At 39.8% G+C, this 26,313-nt stretch overlaps 1 protein-coding gene across 1 annotated transcript in view; it reads right to left on the bottom strand.

The window, feature by feature from the left end:
- Nucleotides 1-593: 593 nt before the first annotated feature.
- LOC110054137 (unconventional myosin-X-like) overlaps nt 594-26,313 on the bottom strand; it is a 40,416-nt gene continuing 14,696 nt past the window's right edge. Inside the window, exons 20-59 of the mRNA XM_089284320.1 lie at nt 25,576-25,656; nt 24,885-25,009; nt 24,192-24,303; nt 23,193-23,354; nt 22,453-22,512; nt 22,220-22,332; nt 21,541-21,601; nt 21,274-21,435; nt 21,030-21,070; nt 20,436-20,523; nt 19,691-19,802; nt 18,861-18,937; nt 18,519-18,577; nt 16,634-16,744; nt 15,835-15,930; nt 15,649-15,742; nt 15,222-15,277; nt 14,739-14,824; nt 14,157-14,262; nt 13,635-13,759; nt 12,920-13,017; nt 12,083-12,142; nt 11,634-11,754; nt 11,031-11,134; nt 10,807-10,851; nt 10,633-10,707; nt 10,461-10,534; nt 9,983-10,063; nt 9,646-9,685; nt 9,096-9,182; nt 8,182-8,318; nt 7,499-7,622; nt 7,104-7,216; nt 6,458-6,554; nt 5,817-5,853; nt 5,082-5,182; nt 4,639-4,725; nt 3,789-3,898; nt 3,244-3,328; nt 594-2,710 (exon numbers count right to left, since the gene is read on the bottom strand). Coding sequence (XP_089140446.1) covers nt 2,609-2,710; nt 3,244-3,328; nt 3,789-3,898; nt 4,639-4,725; nt 5,082-5,182; nt 5,817-5,853; nt 6,458-6,554; nt 7,104-7,216; nt 7,499-7,622; nt 8,182-8,318; nt 9,096-9,182; nt 9,646-9,685; nt 9,983-10,063; nt 10,461-10,534; nt 10,633-10,707; nt 10,807-10,851; nt 11,031-11,134; nt 11,634-11,754; nt 12,083-12,142; nt 12,920-13,017; nt 13,635-13,759; nt 14,157-14,262; nt 14,739-14,824; nt 15,222-15,277; nt 15,649-15,742; nt 15,835-15,930; nt 16,634-16,744; nt 18,519-18,577; nt 18,861-18,937; nt 19,691-19,802; nt 20,436-20,523; nt 21,030-21,070; nt 21,274-21,435; nt 21,541-21,601; nt 22,220-22,332; nt 22,453-22,512; nt 23,193-23,354; nt 24,192-24,303; nt 24,885-25,009; nt 25,576-25,656 — 3,705 coding nt within the window. The 3' untranslated portion in view covers nt 594-2,608. The remainder of the gene's footprint in view (nt 2,711-3,243; nt 3,329-3,788; nt 3,899-4,638; nt 4,726-5,081; nt 5,183-5,816; nt 5,854-6,457; nt 6,555-7,103; nt 7,217-7,498; nt 7,623-8,181; nt 8,319-9,095; nt 9,183-9,645; nt 9,686-9,982; nt 10,064-10,460; nt 10,535-10,632; nt 10,708-10,806; nt 10,852-11,030; nt 11,135-11,633; nt 11,755-12,082; nt 12,143-12,919; nt 13,018-13,634; nt 13,760-14,156; nt 14,263-14,738; nt 14,825-15,221; nt 15,278-15,648; nt 15,743-15,834; nt 15,931-16,633; nt 16,745-18,518; nt 18,578-18,860; nt 18,938-19,690; nt 19,803-20,435; nt 20,524-21,029; nt 21,071-21,273; nt 21,436-21,540; nt 21,602-22,219; nt 22,333-22,452; nt 22,513-23,192; nt 23,355-24,191; nt 24,304-24,884; nt 25,010-25,575; nt 25,657-26,313) is intronic.

Raw genomic sequence — 26,313 nt, 5'->3', positions numbered from 1 at the left:
TGATTTTCCATGTAGTTGGATTTCTTTGTAAGGTTCTAGGCTGGGAGTTGGTTTTGCTGTATAGCACCATCTTTATGGATGTGACAGAGAGAGGGGGGAGAGAAGGGGCAAGGCTAATGATAGTGAGTTAAATATCATGCAGTAATAATGCAAAAATAATGTATTTTGACAAAAAGGTGGGAGAATATACTTTACATATATACTATACTTGTCATCATGCGAGGATGGGAAGGGTAGAAGAGGTGAGGAGGAGGGGGTAAAAACAGAAGTTTAAGTGGGTTGGAACATAAAAATGGAAAATTTCAATCTAGTTTTTAAATAATTGGTTAAAAATGTATTCACTCACAGATAACATGTTATGATGAACATGCTATTTTTTTTAAACAATCCAAAACATACAAACAAGCTTGGCCTGTGATTCTCAACAGAAACATACATGGCCTGGTTTTGCCTAGTTCCTAGGCCTCAATATTTTACTGCGCTCAAAGGAGGGGAGAGGGCCTATACTGTCTAACGAATGTTTAGCTCTACCACAGAATAGTTCAGCTGATAGTTCAGGGGTGACTGAAAGAACTCAATGACAAATCAAAGGCTTTTGCTCTATTTCTTTGTCATTTAATTCCATTAATAAAACTGTTCACAAACCATTGTTAAATACAAAAGATACAGAATATTCATACAAAATTACATATCTAAAATTGACAGCTATCTAGCTTCTTAAGATTAGCTGTTGTGTTCCACAGATTGGCAATTTAAAAGCTGTTAAATTTAACCATTAGGGGCAAAACGAGCTCTATCGTTTCTATTTTGGTTTCCCTGCTCCTTGGCCGATGAAAACCGCGTTATACCAGCACGTGACTATCAGGTGCCCATACATCTATCGCACGTGCGACTGTCGGTTCTAATTGGCGTACATAGCAGATTGGAAAACAAACGATCTTAATGGTCAATTAAAACTTCACAAGAGCCCGTGCAATCGTTGTTTCTTTTCTCACAAGGGATTCAAAGATTCCTAAAGATAATTTACTAGTATAAAAATAGTGAGAAAATAGAGATTCCTTTTCACTGTAGTAGATGTCTGTAAAATGATCTTTATTGATCTCACTATCTGGGACTTCACATTCTGGAGAATAGGTGATAAAACTAAAAAAACTATCATACTTCTGTTAGAGGTTTTCTAAAGGCTGTCGATACACCAAATCCAACATAGCTACACCTAGCCAATCACAACAAACGTAAATAACGCAACGAGCCAATCAGAACTCGATCAGCCCAAAAACACGTGATTGGGTGACCCGCGTCAAGCGCGGGGAAAGGACCGGTTAGTTTTTAAGTGTTTAGCGCTCGACAGCCAACAGAAAACCTCGCTTATATTAAGTACAGGTCAACAAATTCTCATTTGATATCAGAGGTGAAAAATTCTGCCGCTTCATTTCTCGTTTAAGAAAACCCAAACCGATATATATTATTCGCAATACTTAGCAGTTTTGAAATACAATAGTCTGTAAAACATCGCGCTCACAACTCAACTTTTTCACAGACTTTGTTTCCTAACTAGCAGCGCTTTCTTAATTGGTGATAGCAAGATTGTGACAATTCTTTGTAATTATCTATCAATGAAGAATTCAGTTAACAATCATTAGTCAGACTACTACCTTAAAATATCCGGCGTTCCCCTCGATAGTTAGAATCTATGCATTCCTTTCAACTATGGGAACATTCTCCCCCTCCAACAAATATTTTATTTATATATTTCCACGAAAAATACGTTAATAGACAGTTTCCTAGAAAAATTACCAACCAAAATGGTCGTTTGAATTGCTATTGTCAGTATAAAAATATTGAATTGACTACAAACGTCTTTGATTGTCTCACAACACGCGCGCTTTACGTAAATTTTTGAAACCCTTATTTGATTTATTTATTTAATTAATTCCGAATAACAAATTTAGGAACCCGGGGTAATTACTACAAGTAATAAATTTATGGATAAACCAGTCTTACAGTTAATTTTTCTTTTCCACTAAAAATGAAGAGAGTATGACGGCCTGAAAGCGTTCACTTCTTCTAAGATCGAAGTGTAGATTCTCCCTACTCACTGCCATAGATTTCTTTTAATTCTAGTGTCGAGAATTTGCTGGTTTATCAAAGTAAATTCCTCAGTTATGACGGATCTTCTTTATTCTCATCAGCTGACCGCTTGAAATGCTATCGTTAATGGAGAGAGAAAGATTTTAATCACTGCGGGAAGATAAAGTATTCAAGAAATTTCCCTGCTTTTTTTTTAGAATCTATATCTTATTGCCTCCGATGTACCTCCCTTCCATTTACGTTAATTCTAACCGCAGTCCCCTTAATTGCATTTACAGCTGCGGTACAGACAAGGGGAAGCAGGTACCAGCTGAAGACGGCATCGGGAGTTCTTTTTAGTGCTCTTTCTTGATAAGATAATAATGAGAATTGCAAACACCACGAGCGCTTGAACAAATGTTTACCGAACACAGTGCTTGTTCCCCAGAATCAGAAATACGAAAATATCAACTAAAGCTAACTATTCAATTAATAAACAGAGAGAGAAGTGTAACTCATGTTTCAGTTTATCGACTGGCTAAGAGTCTGATGCTTCTGATACTTGGCTTAGGTAGCTTGATCTTCGCAGTTTCACAATTTGATTGATGTAGGCTTTCATCAGTTTGGCAATCTCGATAACCTGTGGGTAACAAAAGAACACGTATAAGAACGGTTTGAAAGCTCACATCACAAGACGGTTTAAGAAATTCTTGAAACTTGTCATGACGTGTTTCTGGTTTGCCTTTGCGTTTGTGTGAAATTATACCTGACTGGAGCGATTTGCTGTAGCCAATCAGAACAGATACGCTTCTTTCCTAGCCAATCAGGATCAATCAGAAACCATTCGTCCTTTGGCTAAGGCAGGTTTTCCCGCGCTTGACATCGGTTGCACGGCTTGGCTTCGACTTCCTATTGGTTGGTTGATTGTGTTATACTCGCTTCGTTTTAATTGATCAGATGCGACTACGTCTTACGACATAAACCAATCAGAATTCAAAGCAGCAACTTGCAACCGATGTAAACCGCGGGAAACATGGCGTTTGTCAACTGGCGATTGACTTCGTATTGGTTCCGCAAATCGTGTGAGTTCAAATAACGCCTGCCAAGTGAATATTGCTACCAACTAAAAAGGAAGAAAAAAGAGGCAGTCACTAAAATAAGAAATGAGCATACCTGTGATGTTTCAAAGAGCATTGGGTCTCTTCCATCAACGATGACTTTGTATTTATTGGCAGCCGGAGCTCCAAATGATAGAATACTGTAAGTAGAAGTTATAACGCAGCAAATAACTAAAGGTGATTGTTACATGATCTCTAAGATCTATATCATGAGGTCTCGATTACTCAAAGTATGGGTAATGCCAATGGAGAGATCGAAAATTAAGCGTTGCCATGGCACTTGAATATACACACGTTGTACATTGTCGTACATTCCCTAGCCGTCCATTGCAAAACTACGTAAAAATACAATGAAACCGAATGGAACAAACACATGTCTGCTTTTACAAAAACGTTCACTTTCATTCTAGTTTTGCTCCCACGGAACAACAACAACATCGAAGATTTTATTCACTGACCTTCCGCGCATTTTAATGCTTAATTTTGACTCTCTAAACATTACTCTTCCATACTAAGCTATTAACGTTAGGGTCTTGAAGTCTGGAAGATATAGTTTCGGATATCACAAAATGACTTTTGTATAATCGTGCAACAACTCACTTTTCATAACTGAACTGACACTGTGGTCTGACATCTCCTCGCTTGTACAAAGCTACGCCCTTAAAACTCACACCCAGCCAGAGCTCAGGAGGAAAGCCAGGATCTTTTGTCTAAAACAGAAAACACCAACTTCAACTTCAGCCAAGCTGTGGTTCACGTTAGTGTATATACATAAGTCGGTTGTAATGATAGAGCAGCACTGCGAAATGCTGGAGAATGGAGGGCTGAGAAGGGGGGGGGGGGGGGGGAGGGTTGAGGGGCAGGGGGAAGGAGGAAGGTCGACTACCACAGACTAGCATCCAGGAGGGGAAACAATACTCGATGTCAAAGCCAACTAGGAAAATAAGATCCCGAAAATGCTTGGCTGGGTTGTGTGCGCTGAAATGTGGAATCAGTTTTGTGCCTGCCGAAAAAAGTTCACGCATGCTGATTGCTCGACTGTTTAATTCTACACATGCACGTGACTGGTACATTTCTTTATGCTGTTTACTTGTCAGTGTGTTAAGAGGTAAACTTCACGTCTGTCCGTTCATAATAACCAGCCATCAATGGAAATAACCCATCAGTAGAAATCATCCACATCAATTCTACTCTACCTAAACGTGACTCGACGTGACGCTTATCTAATACAGATTACGGTACGGCCAAGCAATCTGTAACGCAATTATTCAATGTTGTGATATCTCAGAGAAAAATGTCTTGCTCAAAAACATGACTAAATCAATCGGACTGACAAGTCCCCTTCCCCCCTCCTCCCCCCCTGCAGACCACCCACAGACACAGTGTAAAGAGAGATTAACAGGCGTGTAATTTCTGTGGACATTTGAGCAGAAAGTATTGCGTTACGTACCTCCACGTCAAACAAAGTGGAGCCATACCCTGGCCAGCTTCTCAGTATTTCCATGTACTGTTTCTGAGCTTCTTCTTGATCCATGCCCTGAAAATTAGAAGAAAAACAAATTTGCATCAAAAGTTCTTTTACTGTTTTATGCCTTTTTAATGATTATCAAATTGAATCTGGCAATTTCATAAGGAAAAAATACTGCAAAAAAACAAACAAACAAACAAACAAAAACAAAATGGCACACGAAAGTACTGTGTCCTGTATCTGTTATTTGAATTGTCCTAGAACATAATAAATAGTAATTACAAAACACAAATCCATCTAGTGACGGGGAGGAAGATTTGAACCCGGGACCTTCGGATTACAAATCCTGCGCCCTAACCACAAAACAACAATAATAAATAGACGCACTAGGGTCTCACCCTCATGCAATTTCGTTTTATACGTACCCCAAGCTTCTTCCACTGTTCACATATAGAACTCTTTATAAAAGACAATTCTTCTTCAGTGGCTTTCTTGCTATCGTCCTCGCCATTTTCTGTCCCACCAGCTGCAGGAGAACATGATATAACCCAAACGAAAGGTCACTAAAATGACCGACATATATTACCCTAAAACGACACATTCAAAACCACTCATAGAGACAGGAGAGAAGAGAGATGGTTAACACGGAAATCTGTTTCAAAAACCCATATCGGATTTGATAGGTTAGGAAATTATCGAGTGACACGCGAATCAAACACTAACTTCGTGGAGTGAGCAAGCGTGATCCCTTTTAGCAAGTGTTCGTTGAAGTGCACAAGGATTTTCTGTTTTGTAGCGCGAATTTAATAACGGAGGCCTTTAGATTTGAGTACGTGTACGAGGTCGAGTACGAGAACGACTTTTCAATTCTAGTTTGCAGGCTTCACATTTTCACGTCACATACCCGTCTCATCCGATAAGCTACCATCACTACCTAAAACCAACATGAGGAGCGAGGGCTCTGGAAACGTCACTGGTTTGAAATTGAAAAATCGAACTCGCGTTCAATCGTCCGATCTAAAGGTTCCTAACACAACAGCATCCTCGTTGCTGCCTCCTGACGACATTTCTAATGAAAACAGCGGTCTCAGTCGCAAGAAAAATTTGCATCTATTTAAAAAGTTCATTGAAGCGGTTTCAACTCACAACACGCAGCTTACCTGATCTAAAGGGCGACACAGCCTTCTTTATTGTGCCCTTTTGAAGAAACAATAAAGACAGATGAAAGTGAAGAACGATTTGTTCATTTTCGACCAAAGACCTAGCCTCCTGCGCAGACGCTCTATAGGCTCGGGAAGATTGCGTGACGAAGGACTTTGGGGAGGGGGAGATTGCGTGACAATCCCAAATAGCGTCTGCATAGAAGGCTACCAAATACCTCAAGACTGTTCAAACTTGAAAGTGAGGCTTAATTTCTTCATGGACGTTTTTGGAATCAATCCTGCTTCTCACAAACAAAGTGAAATTATTTTATCGATCGCTTTTGTACACTAAGTGGACAACCATTTTAGTAAAAGAGCAAATTTTTAACATTTTGGTTTTGCTTTAGTGGCAACAGTTAACTAACAGCGGTCGTGACAGCTCTGCCATCGCAGGAATTTCACAGCAAAGCAACCGTACAATCACTGACTAGACTATCAATTCTCTACGATCATTTCTAAATATTCAATAAGCGTTTGTTGTGAGAATTTGGTAGTACATCAAGACACTATTAGCCAGTTGATGATCGTCTTTATTCTCAATACGTGTCTGCTTGTTTATGTATGAACACTGTAATGAGACGTTAGATGTTGGTCAGTACCTTGATGCTGAAGTGTCGTTCTCTGGTTACTGCGTTGTTTTCAGGCTTCACCTTTTGTTTGAGCTTTCCAGGTGGATAAACTGAGTCCAGATTAGATCTGCAGAGAAAAAAAAATTAAATACCACAAGCAGACAAACAAGAAAATGAAAAGCAAATCAAATGCCACAAAAGGCACAAACCGGAGACTATAAACAAACAAACAGCTAAACGAATACTGTGAGCAGCACAGAAACTGAGACACAAACAGAAAACACAAACTGAGACTTAATACTACAGACAAACAAACAAAAAAACAAATTGGTTAGAATATAAGCAAGAAAACAAAATATTTCAGCACCAAATCTTGTCCAAAGTCTTTCAAAGCAATAGCTCATTTTACAGTTCCTTTCTTGGTGATCACGCCTTTTGAACACAAGCAAGGCTAGAGTTGACTTTGTTATGACACAAACCCAGTTATTTTTCAAATGTAAGTAATTCTGTTATCCTGCTAACTACTTTCTAATCTCTATCATGACAAGGTCAACCCAAACCTCGTTTTTATACAGGGTCTCGGTTAGAATTCACAGCGCTGTATAATGGCCTATTACTGTTACATTGTTTCTTTGTCTTTCACGACCTGTTGTTTACATTTTTTAGTCATACTTACACCCAAGCGCCTGGTTTGTAGTCTCCCTCATTAAACTGAAGTCGTAAAGCAGCCAAGAGGTAGAGCGTAGTGTCAGGCGCGGGATATTTACCAAGAATAATTGAATCACAAGCCTGAAAGAATGTAAAAAAATATTGATAAGAAAACAATTCGAGGCATCCTTTGTGTACCCAGTTAGTTTGATGGAAATGGCAACGAGGATCTTAAATCTTGAGGCTATGAAAGATAACACTTTATGACCAGGCAGGCTACACTATCTATGTACCAACATGGTATTTGAGCTGCGTGTAAAATACATCTCCTCTATTATGACTATGTATTTTCTCTTCTTAGTCGCCTCATAACATATTGATTTTGTTAAGAGAAATAATATGTTGATCTCTCTCTTAACTGACCTGTTCATAAAGAAATCCATACTCGACTGAGTCTACTTCCACTAGCTCTGGTTGAAGGAAGCAAAAGATCTTGAAGAAAAGCTTCCACGCATGACCAGCTTCTGTTAGACCTAGCGCCTTGTACCTAAAATGAAAAAAGCAACGTCTTGTTGGGCTGAAAACTCTATCTTCTCAGACTCTAAGATATTAAAACCACACAGTAACAAACATCGAGGGAAGTAGGGGCTAAACAGACTATTTGTCACTCTTTTTGGTATACTATGTATTATTTCTTCACTTGCAAGTAATATATCGAACAAGAAAGACCGCGTTTAACCACATTTCCAAACACTGAGAAGAGATGACGACGCGTAGCGGAGTATTTTTGACGAGCTTCTAGGTGTTTGGAAATGTGGTCAAACACTGTCTCGAGTGTTTAGTATATCTTCTCAATCGAAACTAAAACTGAGAAGAAAACGGAGAACTTAAACCGTGAAAATCTATGCCAATTAAGATCAGATATCCAAACACTATCACGGTCGTGATTGCCTTTGTTTAAACTTGATGAATTGTTAATGAGTTTGAGAAAATGATATCGAGATGTTGTCAAAAGGTTCAGTGATTTCGCTCAATTTTATTCATTTTTTTTTTATATAATTATTATTCAAACACGTGCATTAGTAACATTACTCAGCTGTGCTTACTTCTCAAACTTGGACAAGACGTCTGCAAGCACAGTTCTGTCTTCAATGTTTTTCTCTATCGCACCACACTGCTCAAACAGAGTGAAAATGTTGCACTTCTGAGGAATGTTCAAGCCCTTGCACAGCTTCTCGACAACCTGTGAAAATAAGACAAGACAGCAAGGAAGCAAATATTGTACCCGCCTAACACGCGACCAGAAACCAAAAACGAAATATATTAAACTTGCTGTACGACATTTTTAAGCAACTAACTAAATTTCTAAACACATTTTCAGGGTATAGTAGAGTAGAATTGCCCATTTCCGAGTTGCCTTAAGCCGCTCCATCAAAACGAGGCCTGGTGCACAACCATTCAAGTGAAAAAGGGTTTAATTTGCACGCGCATGAAATCTCATTTTCGTATGAAAGGACGGGCACAAAGACTCGCTTTGAGTAAGAGGCTAAAGGAAATTCGGAGATGGCCTATTGGAAGGTGCGGTGGCTTAAAGGTTAGCCCGCTTGTCTCCAGATCGAGTGGTATGGGTTCAAACCCTGGCCGAGGTCATGTTGTTGTGTTCTTGGGCAAGACACGTACGTCTCACAGAATTTCACTCCACCTAAGAATATGAATGGCTTCTGGCAAATGGGTTGGGGTTAACCCTGCGATGGTCTAGCATTCCTGGACCACTTTGCCGACGCCGACTTCAAACTACAATCCCTATCCACCCTTGAAAACTAGGACGAATGCAGGCAGGGACACATATCCTCTCGTTTTGTACAGTTTGCCAGATAACGTTGGACTACTTCTGTAATAAACATTGTCTCTGACTTTGGACCCTCAAAAATGTAAATCGAGCCATTGAGGAGGAAACACGTCCTGTATGCATTACACTTTTGCATAAAATGCCAGACCATTCCTTCCGTAAGTAACGTACCTCTCCAGCCGTGGTAGCGGAGTTAATGGTGATCTTGCAGGACCCTCCTCCATAACAGTGCACAACAGCGGACAGCTCTCGACGGCCCTGTGTAAACAAGACAGCTAGGTGAGAGAGGTATTCAAAGAAATGAAATATTAAGTGATTGATTATAAAAACTACAAAAATCTGCAAAATTACAGTGAATAGAGAGTTGAAAATGTCATAAGCCAGGCACAAAAAGACTCAAAGATGGATAAAACTGGTAACGATCGCGACGTTTTCGAAATGGAAAATATTCGACGAACTTTGTATTTTTTCCTTTTTTTCAGTACACCATGTTATAACATTCTTGTCTAACGGATTATGTAACATGAAATTCTTTCAGCACTATTTTTAAAATCCACTGTTAATCTTTGCTTTAACTAACGCCTCAACTGACCTTGGTGCGATAAAAAAAAATTACACCATTGATATAAAAAAGCAGTGGCAGCAGAAAATACCAACAAAATCAGTTAACTGTGAATCTGAACATGTAAGGTGTGCACAGAGAGAATGATCAGATTATTACCAAAAGCGAGATAATCTCTTCTCTTGAAGGTGGGAACTCCCTGAAATTCACAAAACAGGCTTAATTATTAAAAATAATACATAACAACTCTGCATTCTACAAGATGTAACTAATTTTACAATAGTCATTAACCTCAAAATAGATGAGTTGTCTACCATCAATTTAATTCTTGACTACGATAATTCTTGATTTAATCAAATCAAATTTTACTGGACGTAGTAGAACAGATGATCGCTGTGAAAAAGCAAATCTCACACTCAACATCATGAATTCTTTCCAAAGTCAGTCTGTGTTATTTATTTTGCTTCAGTATGGTATAAGAAACATAATCACTTACCTGGGTCTTGTTCGTTTGATACATTCCAAGGCAAACACAGCAAATTTGGCCATTTCTGAGTTGGGATGTTTTTCCCTATTCCTGAAAGCGAAGTAACGGAAATAATTACACAGAGTCAGCCAAATTAATAACAAGCTGATCAAGGTTACAACAAATTCAAATAGTCAAAAAAAAAAATCAGCAAGCTGAAACAAGTCCAAAAAGTGCAAAGAAAACGCGCGGGTAGCCAATCAGGAGCAGGTTTGTAACCTGCTCCTGATTGGTTCAAACGACTGTTGACTAGGAAGACGCGCTGCACGAGTACACGTGACCAAACACAACTTTGTTTGAAAATCCAAAGAAAACTGCTCCAGCATATTTTTCCGACTCCGCCTGCACTAACTGCTTGTACTATGTTCAATCCACTGTCAAATAACTGCCCACGGGTGTGCTTAACACTAGAACCAACTCTAAAATCTGATGTACCATTTTAGCTTACCGTTTCAAGTGAAATCTTAAGTAGCGTAGATACTTTCTCGTTGGAACGAATGTACAACACATACAAACCAACACCTAAAACAGAAGAAAGCAGTCAGTGAGAATAATAATAATAAAAGAAACACGAGAACAAAGTTTAAAGACGACCACAACTTTTCAAACAGATAATATACCTGCATGTTTCTCAAGTTTCCAATGGAATCCGGAGTGGGGTGGTTTGTGGTCTGTTTGATCAGCTGACAGAAGACCTAGGACAAATGAAAGTGTTACGACAATATTTACGTAAACCAAGGATGTAAAGCAGCAAAACTTCATAGGATTAGCCACAGTCCACGATGGAAGCCTACCTCATCTCTTAGGGGTTTCAAATCTTGGCAGGTTTGCAGGATCCCCTGTAGATAACAAGCCACCATTGATCAAAAAGACGGCGTTTAATGTGACTCAGTCACAAATATATTGTATCGATATCAATGCTATCACACTGATAAAACTCCTCATCACTATAACAACTCAATCTTTGAAAAAAAAAAAAAACAGAAATACAAGACCGCAAGTGTACTAGATATCTTACTTGAATGACAGGGATAGGGTCTGCAATAGCCTCTTGTTCGAGTAGAGAACTGAAAACTCGAACAGCTTCTTCATGAAACGTGCCATAACCTTTACCCTTTGCACCTGCACGGGGTAAAACAAGAGTGAAAGAAGCAAATAAATATGGAGACAAAATAAACCAGGCCACCAAAAAAAACATCAAAAATAAAAGTTTTGGGGTTACATACTTCATAGCTAGAGCTCTTTTTCACAAACGTTTATAGCCAGTCACCAATTTGCCAAGCTCGTGATTGGTCCGAAACAATTTTTGATGTTTAACCAATTGGAGCAAAGGTCCTCCATTTTCATCCAATCAGATTCTAGTTGAAAAGATCGTGAGACTTTCCCACACTTGCCACCTTGTTACATGATTTAGCATATCTGCCAATGTCTGCTGTGATGGTTTTTTTACCGGCTTGTCGCCAGTTAAATGCCCAAGCTCCCAGTTTTAATTTTTTTACATATATATTCTGTTCGATGCACGACTATTTTTATCATTGGTAACTGGTTTAAGCTTTATAACAAACGTTGGAAACACACTTTAATAAGGCAGATGGGAAAATTCGCTCAAGGTTGAACTCACGTGACGACCGTGATTGTCCATAAGGGAGGGGTAGCAGGGGAGCCTTGAGTGGTATCTTGGAGTACTTCAGAACTGGGTTGGTACGATACACTTGATCTGCCTCGCTCTCAGTCGTCGAAGTCTGTTCCAAAGAATGAAGTAAGGTCAAAATATTTAAGGCTATGACAAATAAAATCATTGGCGGATGATTAATCAAGGAAAAATCGAAAATAATTAGTTTTCAAGGACATACAAACTTGAAGTATATCAAACAAAAAATCATTGCAAAATGCATTTAACTTTAACTTTGTAAGAACGTCAAATTGTTTCCACAAAGGAAGAAATCTTTTCCATTACAAGTCTCGAGTTAAGAGTGTATGAATTCCTTAAGATACAGTTAATTTCATTAGTTAAAAGTATGCCTGTTGAAGTTAATTAGCGAAGTTCATCCAAATCAAAAAGACGCTTACCTTCAACTCTCCTACTAGCTTTTCAAAAGCAGTCTCCACTGGTGGTTTGGAATCTATCACCTGCAAAAGAAGTTCAATCTCGTTACTTTACTTTACACAATTTATTCAATCTACCCATGAGAATTTAGAGGTTCCTCAGAATAATATCTCTTATTTGATAACTTTCTTTAACCTCACCAACTGTTTGCCTTAAAGGGGCAATATCACGGCGATTTTTCCGAATTTTTTGTCAAAATGGTGCTGATCGTATGAACTTCTCTCATACATGAAATGTGCCTAGAATGCAGCCGAGATGAATACATTAACTGAATTCTTGGGAGAGCACTTGTAATTTGTCTTTAGCACAACCTCAAAAATTCAAAATCATGAAGAAAATTCTTGAGATCAAAATTTTCTACAAGAATCTCTCATGATAACACCACTTTCATATAATAGATGTAGATATTACAGGTCTTTTGACTTCCTAGTTTTCAACGCCGCATTCAAGACAGTGTTGCATTAAGAGATACTAAAAATATGAGGAGATCACTGCTTCCGTGACAGAATGCGTCATTGTAGCGCGATATGAGTTAAAACCAAAAATTTCTCTCAGAACAAACGTGTAAACATCCCAAAAGATATCGCATGAAGAAAAGTAAATGACTACCGTTTTGGTTCAAAGATGTTTTCATGAAAGTCACCAAGTACTATGTTTCTTTTTATTACTCTTTCTGTTCACGGAAGAGCTTTTCCCAAATTTAATAAACAGCGAAGGATTTTTCACACTGCTACGTTGGGACTACAACAGTGATCCGCCCTCGAGGATTCACTGTGTATAGTAGAACCCATTCAATTTACCTCCTGTATTGCATTAGCCCAACGGGTCGCCTCTTCTTGAAGCTTCGCGTGGAGGACGTAGGATCTTTTTCTGCCGTTTACAATAAACGTCCAGTCACCTAGAAGCAAAAATGATAATTAAAAAAACGATAAATGACTCACCTCAGCGGGTTCCCGTTAAGTGACAAAGCGTCACATTAATGACAAAACGACAAAATCCTGTCTTAGTTTTGTCTTCCGTTAAGGCAATTTCGCGTTTTTGGTTCGTTTTGTTTGTTTGTTTTTTGACCGTGCCTATCACGTTCCCATTAAACAGAGCTACGTCACGGTTTGCGCATACTGAAAAGTTTAGTCTAAATTTTTCAAGTTCGGCGTTTTTAACCGTAACCATCCTTGTTCCTTTATGGTATATTATCATCTCTATGGTGTTCTCCCATCTTAACAAACTACTATTTTCAGGTTTCCTTCAATTTAATGGAAATTCTGGACGCGGCCAAAATATCTCAAAATACCTTTACTGAGCTCCTTAAAAAAAGTCTCCCGAACGAGTGAAAACGTGACGAAAGTCATTGAACAGGCCAATAGAAAATCAAAGGAAAAAAAATCAGAAGAGAATAAAATGCGCGTGAATTAGTAAGAAGAGGGACAAAAAACTTTGCAATTGTTTTGATCCTGGGTCAGTTTATCTTCTCTCTTTTCAAGTAAAGCACGAGAATGCCAGCCGGTAGTATCCTACCTGCTTCCCGTTCTTCGGGTGATACAACAGAGCAAAGACTGGTCAGCACTATAGATCCAAACTTGGGGCTGTTCTTCACGTAGGATTTGTAGTAATCAAGCGAATTGCCGGTCAGAACACACCACCTGAATAACACAAGAGAAAAATAAACCGCACGTCATTAATCATTCATACACAAATTGACCGCCCTTGTAACTGTTAACTCATGACGACGTAGTAACCCCTGGGGAGTTTTTTGCCCAGTCTGACAAGTCATTGAGATTGTCTTGGAGGGGGGGGGGGGGGGGTGGTATTTCTTTTGAAAGCCTAAAGAAGGGGGGTAGGGTCTTTAAAAGAGGGGAGGGGAGGGTATAGACCAATCGTAATACACCTATAGTAATTCTAAGGTCGAAGTCATGTAAGCATTAAGTGTAATGAACCTGAGAAATTTTGTCGTTTGGTCAAGAGGTGATCATGTCTCACGACTTGTTCTTCTTCATTTCTTATAAAAACGTGAAGAGAATTTAGAAATTGACCGCTTGCCTTTTCCTTCTTGAGTCGTCATTGGCTCCTTCTTTGATGAGCCAACCCTTTTCAATGACATCAGCAAAGCCTTCATCGATTTCGTGTTCCTTACTCTCCTGTATAGCTGTGAAACAACAAAAATGCACGTTAATAAGAACTTCCTTTCACAGAGGTCAGGTGAAGGCGAAATAGCTGTTTGAATGCTTCAACAGTACCGTAACCAACTAGCCACAGACGGAATCTGAAGCCCGTTGAAACCAGAGATGTTCAGTTGTTCTTTCCAACTGGTAAAAACTACTGCACAACAGTTAAGATCCGTTTTCGTTCAGCTTTTCCTCCTCAAATCACATTTATGATTTACTTCAAATATAGTCATTTCCACAAATTCTACCACTCAAATGCAAAAATAACACTTTACCAATGACTTCATATCTCGGCGGCAGAGGAGTTACTTGGGCATCGCAACTCCGAGCCATTTAACTCTGAATTTTCTTACCAGCCTTTGCCACAACTATTAATTAAAGGCTGTTTCGCAATTGTAAAAATAATAGCTCGTTGATAAACTTAATGTTCTCTGCTACACGATTATTATTTTCTTACCTTCCACCCAACCATTGACATCTTCAGGAGTATCAGCAATGAAGTTCATCACACGGTTTGCCGTGATCAGAGTGAAGGAGTTAGGCCTGAAAAGAAGACAATAAAACCACTCAGCTGGCCTTTCCATCAAACAAAAGAGTACAATCAAAAACTTGTCAGTTTCATTTCCCGTTTCCTAAGTAATGTACCGTATGACCCGGGCTACACTTTCACAGCGGTCAAAAACACTGCGCACGCGCAGTTCCCGCCAAAACCACTAATAAACACTTTGTATACAGATATCCAGCTGGTTTATCGGGTGGTAATTTGGTTTCCCACTGCTCGTTTTATACAGTGTTCTTACAAAAATTAGTACATTTTCGCGTCAACTCTTACAAAGTTCGAGGCCTCCGAAACCGCAATTGGTGTGGATATTTAAGGTTTAACCGCTGTGAAGTTTATGCAATTAAAGTTATGAAGAAAAACAGTGGCCCTTGCACTTACTTATTTGCTACTCCGCCAGGTGTGCAAGACTCTATCATGGCTACATCAATGGTGCCCTGAACAGAGAAATGACATATTTCGTGTTATACAGGAAAGACCCTAAACTAGACCAGAGTTTACCGTCGCAAAAGCACGATACCAAATGAACAACAGCAACAAAAACTAAACTTCAGTGCCATGTTAGCAAACCTCTTCCAGGCGGTCCGAGGTATTTCAGTTCGTTGGGCCCAGGCCAGAAAAACGGCGGAGCGAAAAGGAGAGAGGGGCTTGGTGCGAGAAACGAACGCCTTCCCAGGCCACGCTCCTCCCCATTTTTTCGTTCTGAAGCTTTTTGCACTGCGTTCCAACTAACTGAACGCCTAGAGATGGCTACATTTGTGCTAAAAAGAATCTCTTGTGAGAACTGTGACAATGTCAAACGCCTTACCACTGCATGTTTAACGTTTGCAGATTCTTCTCTCATTCCATGCAACTCTTCTTCGGTTGCCCTGTGCACGCGATTTAGAATGTTGAACCACTGACTACGAAAAACAGAAACACAATAAACGTAAAAATCATTTCTAATTGCCACTCTGTAAGCATCACCTAACAAAAGAAATACAAAACAACTTACTTCCAGTCATTTGTGCTTTCAGCGATCACGTGATAGGTCCTGTTCTGTGTGATAATACTAAAGCCATTTTCTTTCACACCATCGTCAACAATGCGTCTACATAAAAAACAACATAGTTAATCATGAAATGATTTATCTGTCGGTCAAGGAAGCGACTTGTAATTCACCTTAACTGCACTGTTTCTTAGCAAAATCCGGCTCATGAAAACTGTGGGCTCGCTAAATCTTTGAAGACTAGGAGTGTCACCAGGCTGACGTCACAATTTTCAGCGTGTTCGGATTTTTTTGCGTTATGTTTTGATGTAATATATTAAACACGAAAAGACCGTGTTTGATCACATTTCCAAACAGCGAGAAGAGAGTTGAAAATACGACGCGCAGCGGATAATTCTTGACGACCTTTGCGGTGTTTGGAAATGTGGTCAAATACGGTCTTGAGTGTTTGATATATCTTCTCAATCGAAACTAAAGTGAGGAAAACGGAGAAATTAAATCGTCAAGGTCATGATTTCCTTTGATAACCTTGATGAATATTAAATGAGTTTGAGAATGGGAGATGAAATAGGATGTTCTTCGAGTATTCCTGTGAAGATTCAGCATACTCGACAATACTAGTTTTACTTGACTGAAGAGTCAATACTTAACAAGAGTTGTCGATAGATTGTTGAGCAAGCTTACGGAATGCAAGCACGATAGTTCGTATTTCTCCGCCTGAAAAAACAAGGACAACGATGTCTGTGCTTCAGCTGCGTTTATGGTGCATCGCTAATGAAACAAGGCTTAAAACATATCCACATACACTGCATTTCTGATGTCAATGGTTCCCAGGGACTTGGCTCCCTCAAGGTCATTCTCATGATAAGTAAGTACATTGTCCTTGAGCACAAACCATCGGCGTTTCCAATTACGCCTAGAAACAACAAATAGCATCTAGTTAAAGAATATCAGAGAGTTATAGCATTTTAGCCTTATTTTAATTTGTAGTTTTCTATCTATACGCTCACTAGAATCTTCAGAATTGAAGGAGGTGAGTCGCCCAGGAAGAAGAAGAAAAAGAGTTTTAATACTTGAAAATAACTACAGGGAAACCCCGTTAATACGGACACCAAGGGGACAGGCCAAAACGTCCGTATTAACGGGGTGTCCATATTAACCGGGGTCCTCGGAAAAAAGTCAGGGACACGTGTTTTATCGATACAAACACTAAGGCCGACACTTGTACGGCAACAAAACGTTTTAATTGTACTGTAAATTACAAATCATTAACTGTATCACTCTCGGTGAAATTTTGCCTTTGCAACCAGAGCCGGGAACTGGTGAGGACAAAAACGCAGTCGCCGTGCTAAAGGAAAGTCGAGTTATCGGCCACATTCCATATCACCTCGCAAACATCAAAAACCGCACTGGTATAGTCACCCATTTTATTTCAAAGCCTACTAATCGAGGATCAGTTGAAGTATGTGGAAAAGCAGTTAATCGGGGTGGAGGCCTTGGTATGGAAATACCGTGTGTTTATATCTTTGATGGTCCTAGGAAGCACGTGGATTTACTTGAACTATTAATAGACGTTGGCAACAACCCAGCAATACGAACGGAGGCCGATGCTGATAGTGGCAAGCATAAGACGTCAAAGAGGAAGAAGGCTACAAGCAAGGACTGTAGCGAAAGACCAAGAAAGTGAAACTTTTGTGTAAGCGTATCAGGCAGAAAACTTTATATAAGGACTGCAGACTGGGTAATGCACCGGAAGAAAGAACTGGTCAAATGCGTCATGCTATTTTGCCACTGTTTCATTTCGCAATAAAATTGTACTAACCCGCCGAAATCTGTCATAATTTGACCAGGGTACAAAATCTCTAATTAGCACATAATCATGACAGTGACAATAGACAATGCACAGATACAAACAGTGTCCGTAAAGCGGGGTTGACGATGTATAAGAGTTTGTCGCTCGGGACACAGAAAAGTGTCCGTTGTCCGTATTAACGGGTGTCCGTAATAAGCGGGTTAATTTTAGAAAAAATATATGAGCTTTTCGTCGGGGAAAACGAAACTGTCCGTAATATCGGGGTGTCCGTATTAAGCGGGTGTCCGTAGAGCGGGGTTCCACTGTACTTATTTCAAGCATTCCAAATTACAGTTCTCAAAAAAGCTTAACACCTGAACGCTTGAATAAAGTTTCTCATTTTGTTCAAAGATTTGACCTGGTTTACGGTGGAGTAACGCTTTTCTAGGGGGATTCTAAATGACTAGAGTGAGGCTACGTTACAATTTTTAGAATGATTCCGATTGACTCAGTGTCAACGGTGAGCCTCAAGTACAGCAACTCAGTTTATTTTTTTCGCTGTTATGTCGATGAAATGAAAATTACATTAATAAGCCGAGGTGTAAAATCTGTCATACTAGATGGCAAACGAACGTGACAGCCGCCAACACTAAGCGGCTCCGACCTGAAAAGCTTGACTTTTCTTGATTGTGGATACGCAGTATGTAGCTTGTTAGCCAGAACATAGTATTTTACACCATGTCTAAGTCGCGCAAAACTCCATAGATTTACAACCTGTTGTAAGAATATCAATCTTGAACATACAACGAATTTTCTTACAAATATTTCTGTTCCAGCTCGAATTGAACGTGTCTTTCCATTACAAAGAAATATAGTCATATGTTTTAATGTTCCATACCTTGATAAAGTTGTTGTGCCTCCACCTTTCTTCATTAGCCAGCCACATTTGAGAGCATCCTTGAGGAAGTCAAAAACAGTGTAAATAGATTGCTCTAACTCACCAAGGTATTTTTTGTTCTAAATTTTTCATAGCCACATGGCTAACGTAGAAATGAAAACAGTTAAGCCGTGTAAATCATACAACAGGAGCTGAAAAGTGTCTTATCTTTCATTACAAATTCTCTGCGAATAGCACAAAGCAATAATTTAAAAGAGTTCGACATTCCAATTCAATTTTTCAGGAGGCCCGAACAAGATTTGGCAGATAAAAATTGGGGCCATGACTTAGATGACTACGCACCTGTTTTCCTCGGAACCACATAAATGTGTCATCTCTAAGTACACACCAATGTTTCTTCCACAGACTCAATAAACCACCTGAAAGGAAAGAAAAACACCCTTAGGCCACTTTCAAATTAAAATTGCATGGAGTCAAAAACTTGTAGATGTATTACATGTAATTCTGAGCCAGTGGATATCAACGCTGTAAAGATGTTATAGAGAAAATCGGTCGCTATCGAGCTTTACCAGTCGCTATAGAGGAAAATTGGCTTGACAAAAGAGAAAATCTCACTGTATCACTTTCAACACAACTACATGTATATACTAACAAAATTGGTCACCATCATCAGACGCCATATTGAATTTCGAGCGTGACTCTATGTAACAATGCACGAAAAACACCCTGTTCGCTGCATACGGTCTTGCCCGTAATCCTACGTCATTAACTTTGTATTTCGCGAAAATTTTGGTCCTCACCAAAACGACTTTACGCAACACGCCCATTTAAACCCAAGATGGTATTCTGTTTTTCTCCAGCCCAAACACAAAGATAATACAGAATGTATCGATTCGTGAATCTAAAGGAGCCACGTCATGGTTTCGCATCTGGAAACTGAGTTAACCCTAAATTTTTCAAGTTCGTCGTTTGTAATCCGTGTTAATCTTCTCCATCCTTAACCATCCTTGTTCCTTTATGGTTTACTATTATCTCTGGAGTGTTTTTTTCATCTTAGTACACTGCTATTTTCAGATTTCCGTCAGTCTAAAGTTATTATTTATTTTTTTACATGGCCAAAATAACTGAAAATGCCGTGACTGAGGTCCCTTAATGACCACTGAACTACTGACCTCTCATCATGAGGTAGCCCTCTCTGGTTGGCAGGTCCTGGGTCTCGTACAGACTGGGTGGTCTCTCCCAGGCCTCCTCTAAGTCTTCATCTTCTTCATCGCTATCTTCTAACTAAAAAAGACGAAAACCACACCGCAGAAGTCAGAAGTGAATTCACAATGATGATGCAGCTCAAAGATCCGTGTCAATCCGAGCAACAACCAATCATGAAACAACACGTAGAGTAGAGCTCTCGTATAAAGTGAGAACAAATTGTAGTGGACTACTCGAACTGGGCTGCTTGGAAAAGAGCTAACCAATCAGAACGTTACTTGAGAAAAAAAAGATAGCGATCTTTTTTCTCAAATATACCAATAACGTTAACGAATACGAACGATAGATCTTAACAAAACTGAAAACCCAACAAAGTACGAAGTGTCGCGAAACTCTCAGGAAACTTTGCCATTTGTTGATTGGTTAGTTTCGATCCGAAATTTTGTAAACTTTTCGACGGTTACGGTTTAGTTGTCGCAAAATGAGTTTTCAGGCTAAATTTTTTGAGCGATAATTATGATTATTGGCCGTCAAGAACTGGATCTCTAAGAGGTGCATAGAACGTAGAGGACTCAATTGTGTTTATATTTTCACGTCAAACAGACCGTCACGAGAAGTTACCAGTCCATTGTTCTCGGTGGCACGGTTCGAGTAGTCGCACTGTAAGAGCACAAGGAGAGGTGTGTAACATAAGACTAGACATTGTCTCACCTTCAGCTGCCTATCGAGCTCAGCAATTTGTGCAGCTGCTTCAGCCTCTGCCTCTTTACGCACCCTCTCTTCTTCTTCTGCCCTCTCCCTGTTTATAAACAAACAACCAAACAATGAACTAGCAGTAGGACTACATTCAAGATCTCGCGATCAGCTCACATAAATCTGCGACAACAATTTTTGGGACATAAGACCGAATGACTATTCATACATTGGTGCATTCCTTTCACAAAAAGAATGACAATAAATAAATGTGTCCAGTTTCCTTGCTAAATTATTCTTTAGCTAGAAGTGGAAATAAGCGTACTTAAATTTCTAGTCCTGCATGGGAGAAAACTTAATATTTCAAATGGCAAAGTAGTTAAAAGCGTTTCGAAATTGTGTGATCACTGATGGCAGTTATGGCTTTAAAAAACGAAGTGAAATTGTAGAGGTTGTGATACGCCAGTACTCGTGAGTAAGGCTGATTATTCAGCTTTATGATGGACAAATACTGTTTAATGGGTACAAGCTAAGCAGTTCAAGTGGAAGTTCAAGTGGCGCCTTTTTACATTCATTCCCTTTTTTCAGACAGTTTACCACTGAAAGGTTTACCTGGCTTCTTCTTCCTCGCGGCGTCTTTTCTCTTCTTCCTCCTGCAATGAAAGATGCTCATGTATTACTTTCTAATGTTCTCATAGAAGACCTAGTCACTGCCCAGCGTATGTTCCTCTGCCCGAACCCCGTATGTTGTTAGCTAGAGGAGAGACTGGAAGCAAGTCGATTAGGACAATACGTGACACGTGACCACCCCTCCCCTTGGACTGTATTCTGACTAAGAAAAACAATATCAAGGTACCTTTCTACGTGCTTCCTCTTCTGCCTTTCTTCGGGCTTCCTCCTCCAGTCTCCTGGCCTCTTCAATCTCGCGGGCTTTTACTAGCACTGCTTGCCGCTGTTCCTCTTCTTGCCGCAATCTTTCTTCTTCTTCCTCTTTCCTTCGTCTTGCCTCTTCCTCAGCCTGATCAAAACAACAATTGATATCAGTCTTGCAAATAGTAAAGACTTGTATAAAGCAGCTTCAAATCCAATAATTACTTCATCTATCTATTATTATAGCTTTTACCTTGCGTCGAAGTTCCTCGAGCTCTTGTATCTTTCTTTCTTGTTCCAATCTTTCCATCTCTCTGTAAAAGATAACATAACATTTGCAGTTACAAGCTTTTTCTTTTCATGCTTGTGGTACTTCGTACAAGGAATTCGACATTCCGTTGTCCTAGAACAATAGAAACCTTTTAGATTCTAGAACGAATGTAAGAACTACCAATAACAGTGCGCGCCCATGCAGACCGGTATTTTGGCGGGAAAAGACGTACTTCTGACTTCCCAGCTTTAGTCGCAGTGGCGTAAACATGAAAACAAATTATTAAGAGATAGTTTTGCTCTTCATACTTTTATGGTTAGGAAATAGCATAGCAATTCAACCGAGGCAATTAAGCCGCCAACAAAGAGCAACAGACAGCTTTATGTCATGATGTTTTCCAGTATTTCGCCAGAAATTTTTGGTCACCTATCCTAGTCGCAGCCTTCCTCCGAGGGCTAGTAACAATGTAAGTTACAAATTAAACTGCTCTAAGAATCAAACGAGATGGTTCAGTAGTGGCCTTGAGTGACTAAAAATGTCGTGTAAAGTTTACGATTAAACGTTTTCAGAGTAGCTCGTTTTAAAGAAGAAAGAGAAGGCTGGAGCACTTTCTGAGGTTGTAGCCAAAACAAGAAGATGATAAAAAAAACAACAAACATACCTTCTTCTCTCCTCTTCCCTTCTCCTCTCTTCTTCTCTTCTGCGTTCTTCTTCTATTCTCTTCTCCTCGAGGAGTTTTTTGAGAAGTGCTTGAGCGGTTCTTCTTCTCTCATACTGAAAAACATGGCATCCACTTATGATGAAATCCCCCGGCTGTTATAAGCTCGTAAAGAATATGCACATCATAACACGACACACGACATACGTCGCAAAGAATGCACTATCAAATCTAACCTTTTGAATGACAATAGCAGCCAACCGCATCTTGTGGTAACGTTTCTTGTAGTAATGAGCCTGGAGGAAAGTTTGACCATATTTGTTACATATTTTATTGTATATTCAGGATTACAAAGTCGGGGGCATAAAAGTTTTCTTTCTTGAGATGACGGGGGGGGGGGGGGGGGAGAGAAACCGTGGGAGGGGCGACGAGAAGCCTGCGGTAATGTCTACAGGAGGTGGGAAAAGAAAGAGAGAAGGGGGGAAAAGATTCAAAAGGGAAATTTCGTAGCATTTTGTAACATTTTGCATTAGAATAATGTTAGCGTAGTCTATCGTGAATCTGTGAATTTGCTTGGTTCTTTTACCGTTTTCTATCTGTTGATCGAGAACGGTTGTACCAGTAATTTTTTCTACACGTATCAGTGCAAACCGCGCGCAATGTTCGAAAACCTTGAATTGCCCGATGTAACACAATAAAACGGTTCTTTTCTACGCGTTACGTTACTTACGCGTTTTTTGTACAGTGAGACTAAGATAAATTTAAACTGAAACGAATAGATTACTCACCCTCGTCCTCAACAAGCGATAGTTAACTCTGCTCGTAGAAAAACTCGGGCTCGTGGTCTAATTATTACTTTCCAAAGCACAAATAGGCGGGATTCACTATAAGGAAAGGGCGCCAACTGAGCGGAAAAAGCACAGAGAGCGGGAAGTTCAAACTCCACTGTCCCTTTTAACCCACCCCTACAGAGTACCTTATAGTTCTTCTGTATCGTAATGACGTCCTCGCGAGCCTTCAAAAATCTCTTCCGCTGAAGGAATCCCATGATTCTTCGCTTGATGAGCATGGCGACAGCTTCTAGCTGCGCGTTTCTGTTCCGCTCGATGAGGTATTCTAAGTGATCTTTCATGAAAACCTGTCAGACAAGAGATTAAAATTCACATCGGCACCATGATAATGAATTATCGTCATCTCTCCGCAAGGTACATGGAAAAGTATACCCCTATCATTTACGTCAGAAATCCAATTTAGAAACCTTGGCAAAACGTGACAGCTTGTTAATTATACACGAAATCTTTTTTGGGCGAATAAAAGTGAATACAACTGGCGTGGGAGGCTGTTTGACGAAGTCAACGGATTAGGGAAAGTGTAAACTATCATCAAGCAAGGTGTATGCTTCGTCAACCATTTTAACACTACAACAATACCAATTAAATTATAGTGTCTACATCATATCAGTTGTTTCAGAGTCTGTCGGGTACATATGTTAAATGTCATTCACCACCTTAATTAACAGTCCATAATATCAAAATTGTATAATGCATTATGGAGCAGTTGTCAATAGAGTGCCATGAAACCAAAACCAATGCAGTCACTCTGGCCAATCATAAAGGACAGCGACAATCTAATAAACCAATCAAAACTCAAAGTAATCACGTGTAACTGACGAGAAGGGCGCGAAAACGTGTGCGAGCGAGCCACGATTGGTTTTGGCTTTACTTCTGATTGGATGAAAAAGTGGCTCGAGTTTTTTAAGCCAATCGTGTGGCATCGTAAATGCAAAACCAACTGCTTTTCAACACTCAAGTGAAAAGCATCCTCAACCCTGAAATAGGATTTTTCACAAGAGCTTTCTTAAGAGTCTGATTTTGGTTCTGATGCAAGAAAGATGCGTAAACTTTGACAGGGCCGTGAACATCTATTTAAACCATGAACCATTTTCCCAGAATTCGAATTTTGTGGTATATATTACCTTGGTATTGCCAAGTTTAAAGCTTTGTTTTTCAGGGTCAAACTCTTGAAGGAGCATTGTACAATCACTGTTATTTCCTGACATCGTCTTGCCACGGAACAGTACTTTGTACCTGGATACAAAACAACCCTGGTTAACGACAAAACAGCAACAGCTTCATGTAGACTACACTAAGATTACAAACTTTTCAGTTTAACTGAAAGCTGTAGAGCGGTTTTCCACTGAGTGTCGTAAAAACCAAAACCAAACCAGTTACTTATCAATTAGACTACTCAGACAATCTTAAACCGTAGGAAAACCAGAACCAAAGTAATTGTCCGATTAGTTTTGACACTCCCCTGAAAAACGCGCTATACCGCGACATACCATAAAAATTCCTCGGAATTAAGTCACCCTCCTCCTCCCCCCCCCCCCCCCCCCCTACCAAATCACGTTTCCATTCAGACCCAAGAAATCTTCCGATAGTAAGCACTTCCCATGGCCTATATTTAGATTTAATCCTTACTGAGCGATTAAATCCTCCGACAAGGCACCTACTGGAGAACTTGTCTTGTATATTGTGTCACTAGAATACACTCAGAGGTGTGTGATGTGAATTCAGTGACTGTACAAGCCGAGGATGTTCTTTGGCCGGGACTTTCAGTTCACCGGCCTTTTTAGGAGAAGTTACTATTGATCAGTCACGACGTGTACCTGAAGAAGAAGTCTTCATAGGTTCGTCTGACAGGATAGCCTGCACGGCGAATCCGAACAGTCTCCAGCATTCCTGAATACCTCAACTGACTGAGAACAAGCTTAGGGTTGAAGAACTGCGGCAGCTGGGGAAAAAGACAATGAAAAATATCTTTTAGTCAACAAAACACAACATAACACCACAAATTCTGATAGTGCATGGGCAGAAACTTGACAACTTCAAATATTTTCTTTTTAATATAAAATAAAAATAACTTTGCCACAGTTCTCGTGGTTCGGTGCTGAAACTAAGATGTTTGGAAAAGCTCTTAAAAAAACAGCGTGGTATGGTGTATCTCTTATGCGAGTTTAGCTTCAATTACATGTATTTCAAGATATGCCGTTTATGACTTCACTCCTTTAATACGCTTTTAACAAAGGGTGAAGAGTTGTCCAGAGAAACTATTCAAGTGAAGTCATTCTAGACTTAAATTGACATGCAGTCAATCAGTCCATGTAATTTGACCACTGCCTTGTCCCAAGGCGTCGCTCTTTGGTTGGAGCGCGGTGCCCGTGGTGTTATGGGCCTGTTGCTTCCTGGAATGCAACCTAACCATCAAGCACTGGGCTCCTTGTTTCCCGCTTTTCGCCCACGGAACACAATAGTGCCTCTGAGCACTTAATGTATGAACTGGCGATAATTATTCCATACCTTCTTTTCATTGGGTTTAACACAACGTACAAAGTATGGATGAGACTGACTCAGAGTGGTCATGAGCGATGCCAAGGATGTCTGCAAACAAGAAGGGAAAACAAGTTGAATATCCATTTAACCCACAGGGACAAATATTTCAGACATTTCCAGAAATGACCGCAGTTGGGAAATCGGAGAACTGTTTGGTTAACGAAAGTAGCATGTAAACTTGGACGGGTGATATGATGATATATGATGAAATTTACTTTGGTGGAAGTTTCAGATTGAGGAAATTTGGCCATATTTTGGACGAAATTCAGAGTAAATGAAAATGAGAGACCGGACCTTCAAAAGCGACGAGTTGGCGGAAATGGTGGATTTGGCGACCATTCATTGCTGGAGAAAAGTGGAACCAATATTCAGCAACAAATTAATAAGTTCATTTGAGAATTATTTTTTGTTACAGAAACTCGCAGCCAGCATAATATTAAAAATCCTTGTTGTTCCCACTCGATTCATGCCCGCGCAATTGAGCCATCAATCGAAGAGGGACAAAAACTCGGTCCGTAACTTACTGTACGGACCTCGAACTCAACTTGGTTACTAAGAGGTACTGATTCCGTATTATCGTCAATGGACAAAATGGCATGCATGTGAACTCGCTAGTTATCCAAAACGAGGGTAGCATCATTTTTCATGAAAACAAGAGGACACGGGTCTGTTTTACGTGATAGACAGTCTGTCTTGAAGGCACTG

Source organism: Orbicella faveolata, unplaced genomic scaffold (assembly GCF_042242905.1).
Source record: "Orbicella faveolata isolate gen_17 unplaced genomic scaffold, um_ofav_v1 contig_13, whole genome shotgun sequence".
In the NCBI taxonomy this organism is placed as follows: Eukaryota; Metazoa; Cnidaria; class Anthozoa; order Scleractinia; family Merulinidae; genus Orbicella; species Orbicella faveolata.
Note: the sequence above shows the minus strand (reverse complement) of the source record. Positions and strands in the feature narration are given on the sequence as shown.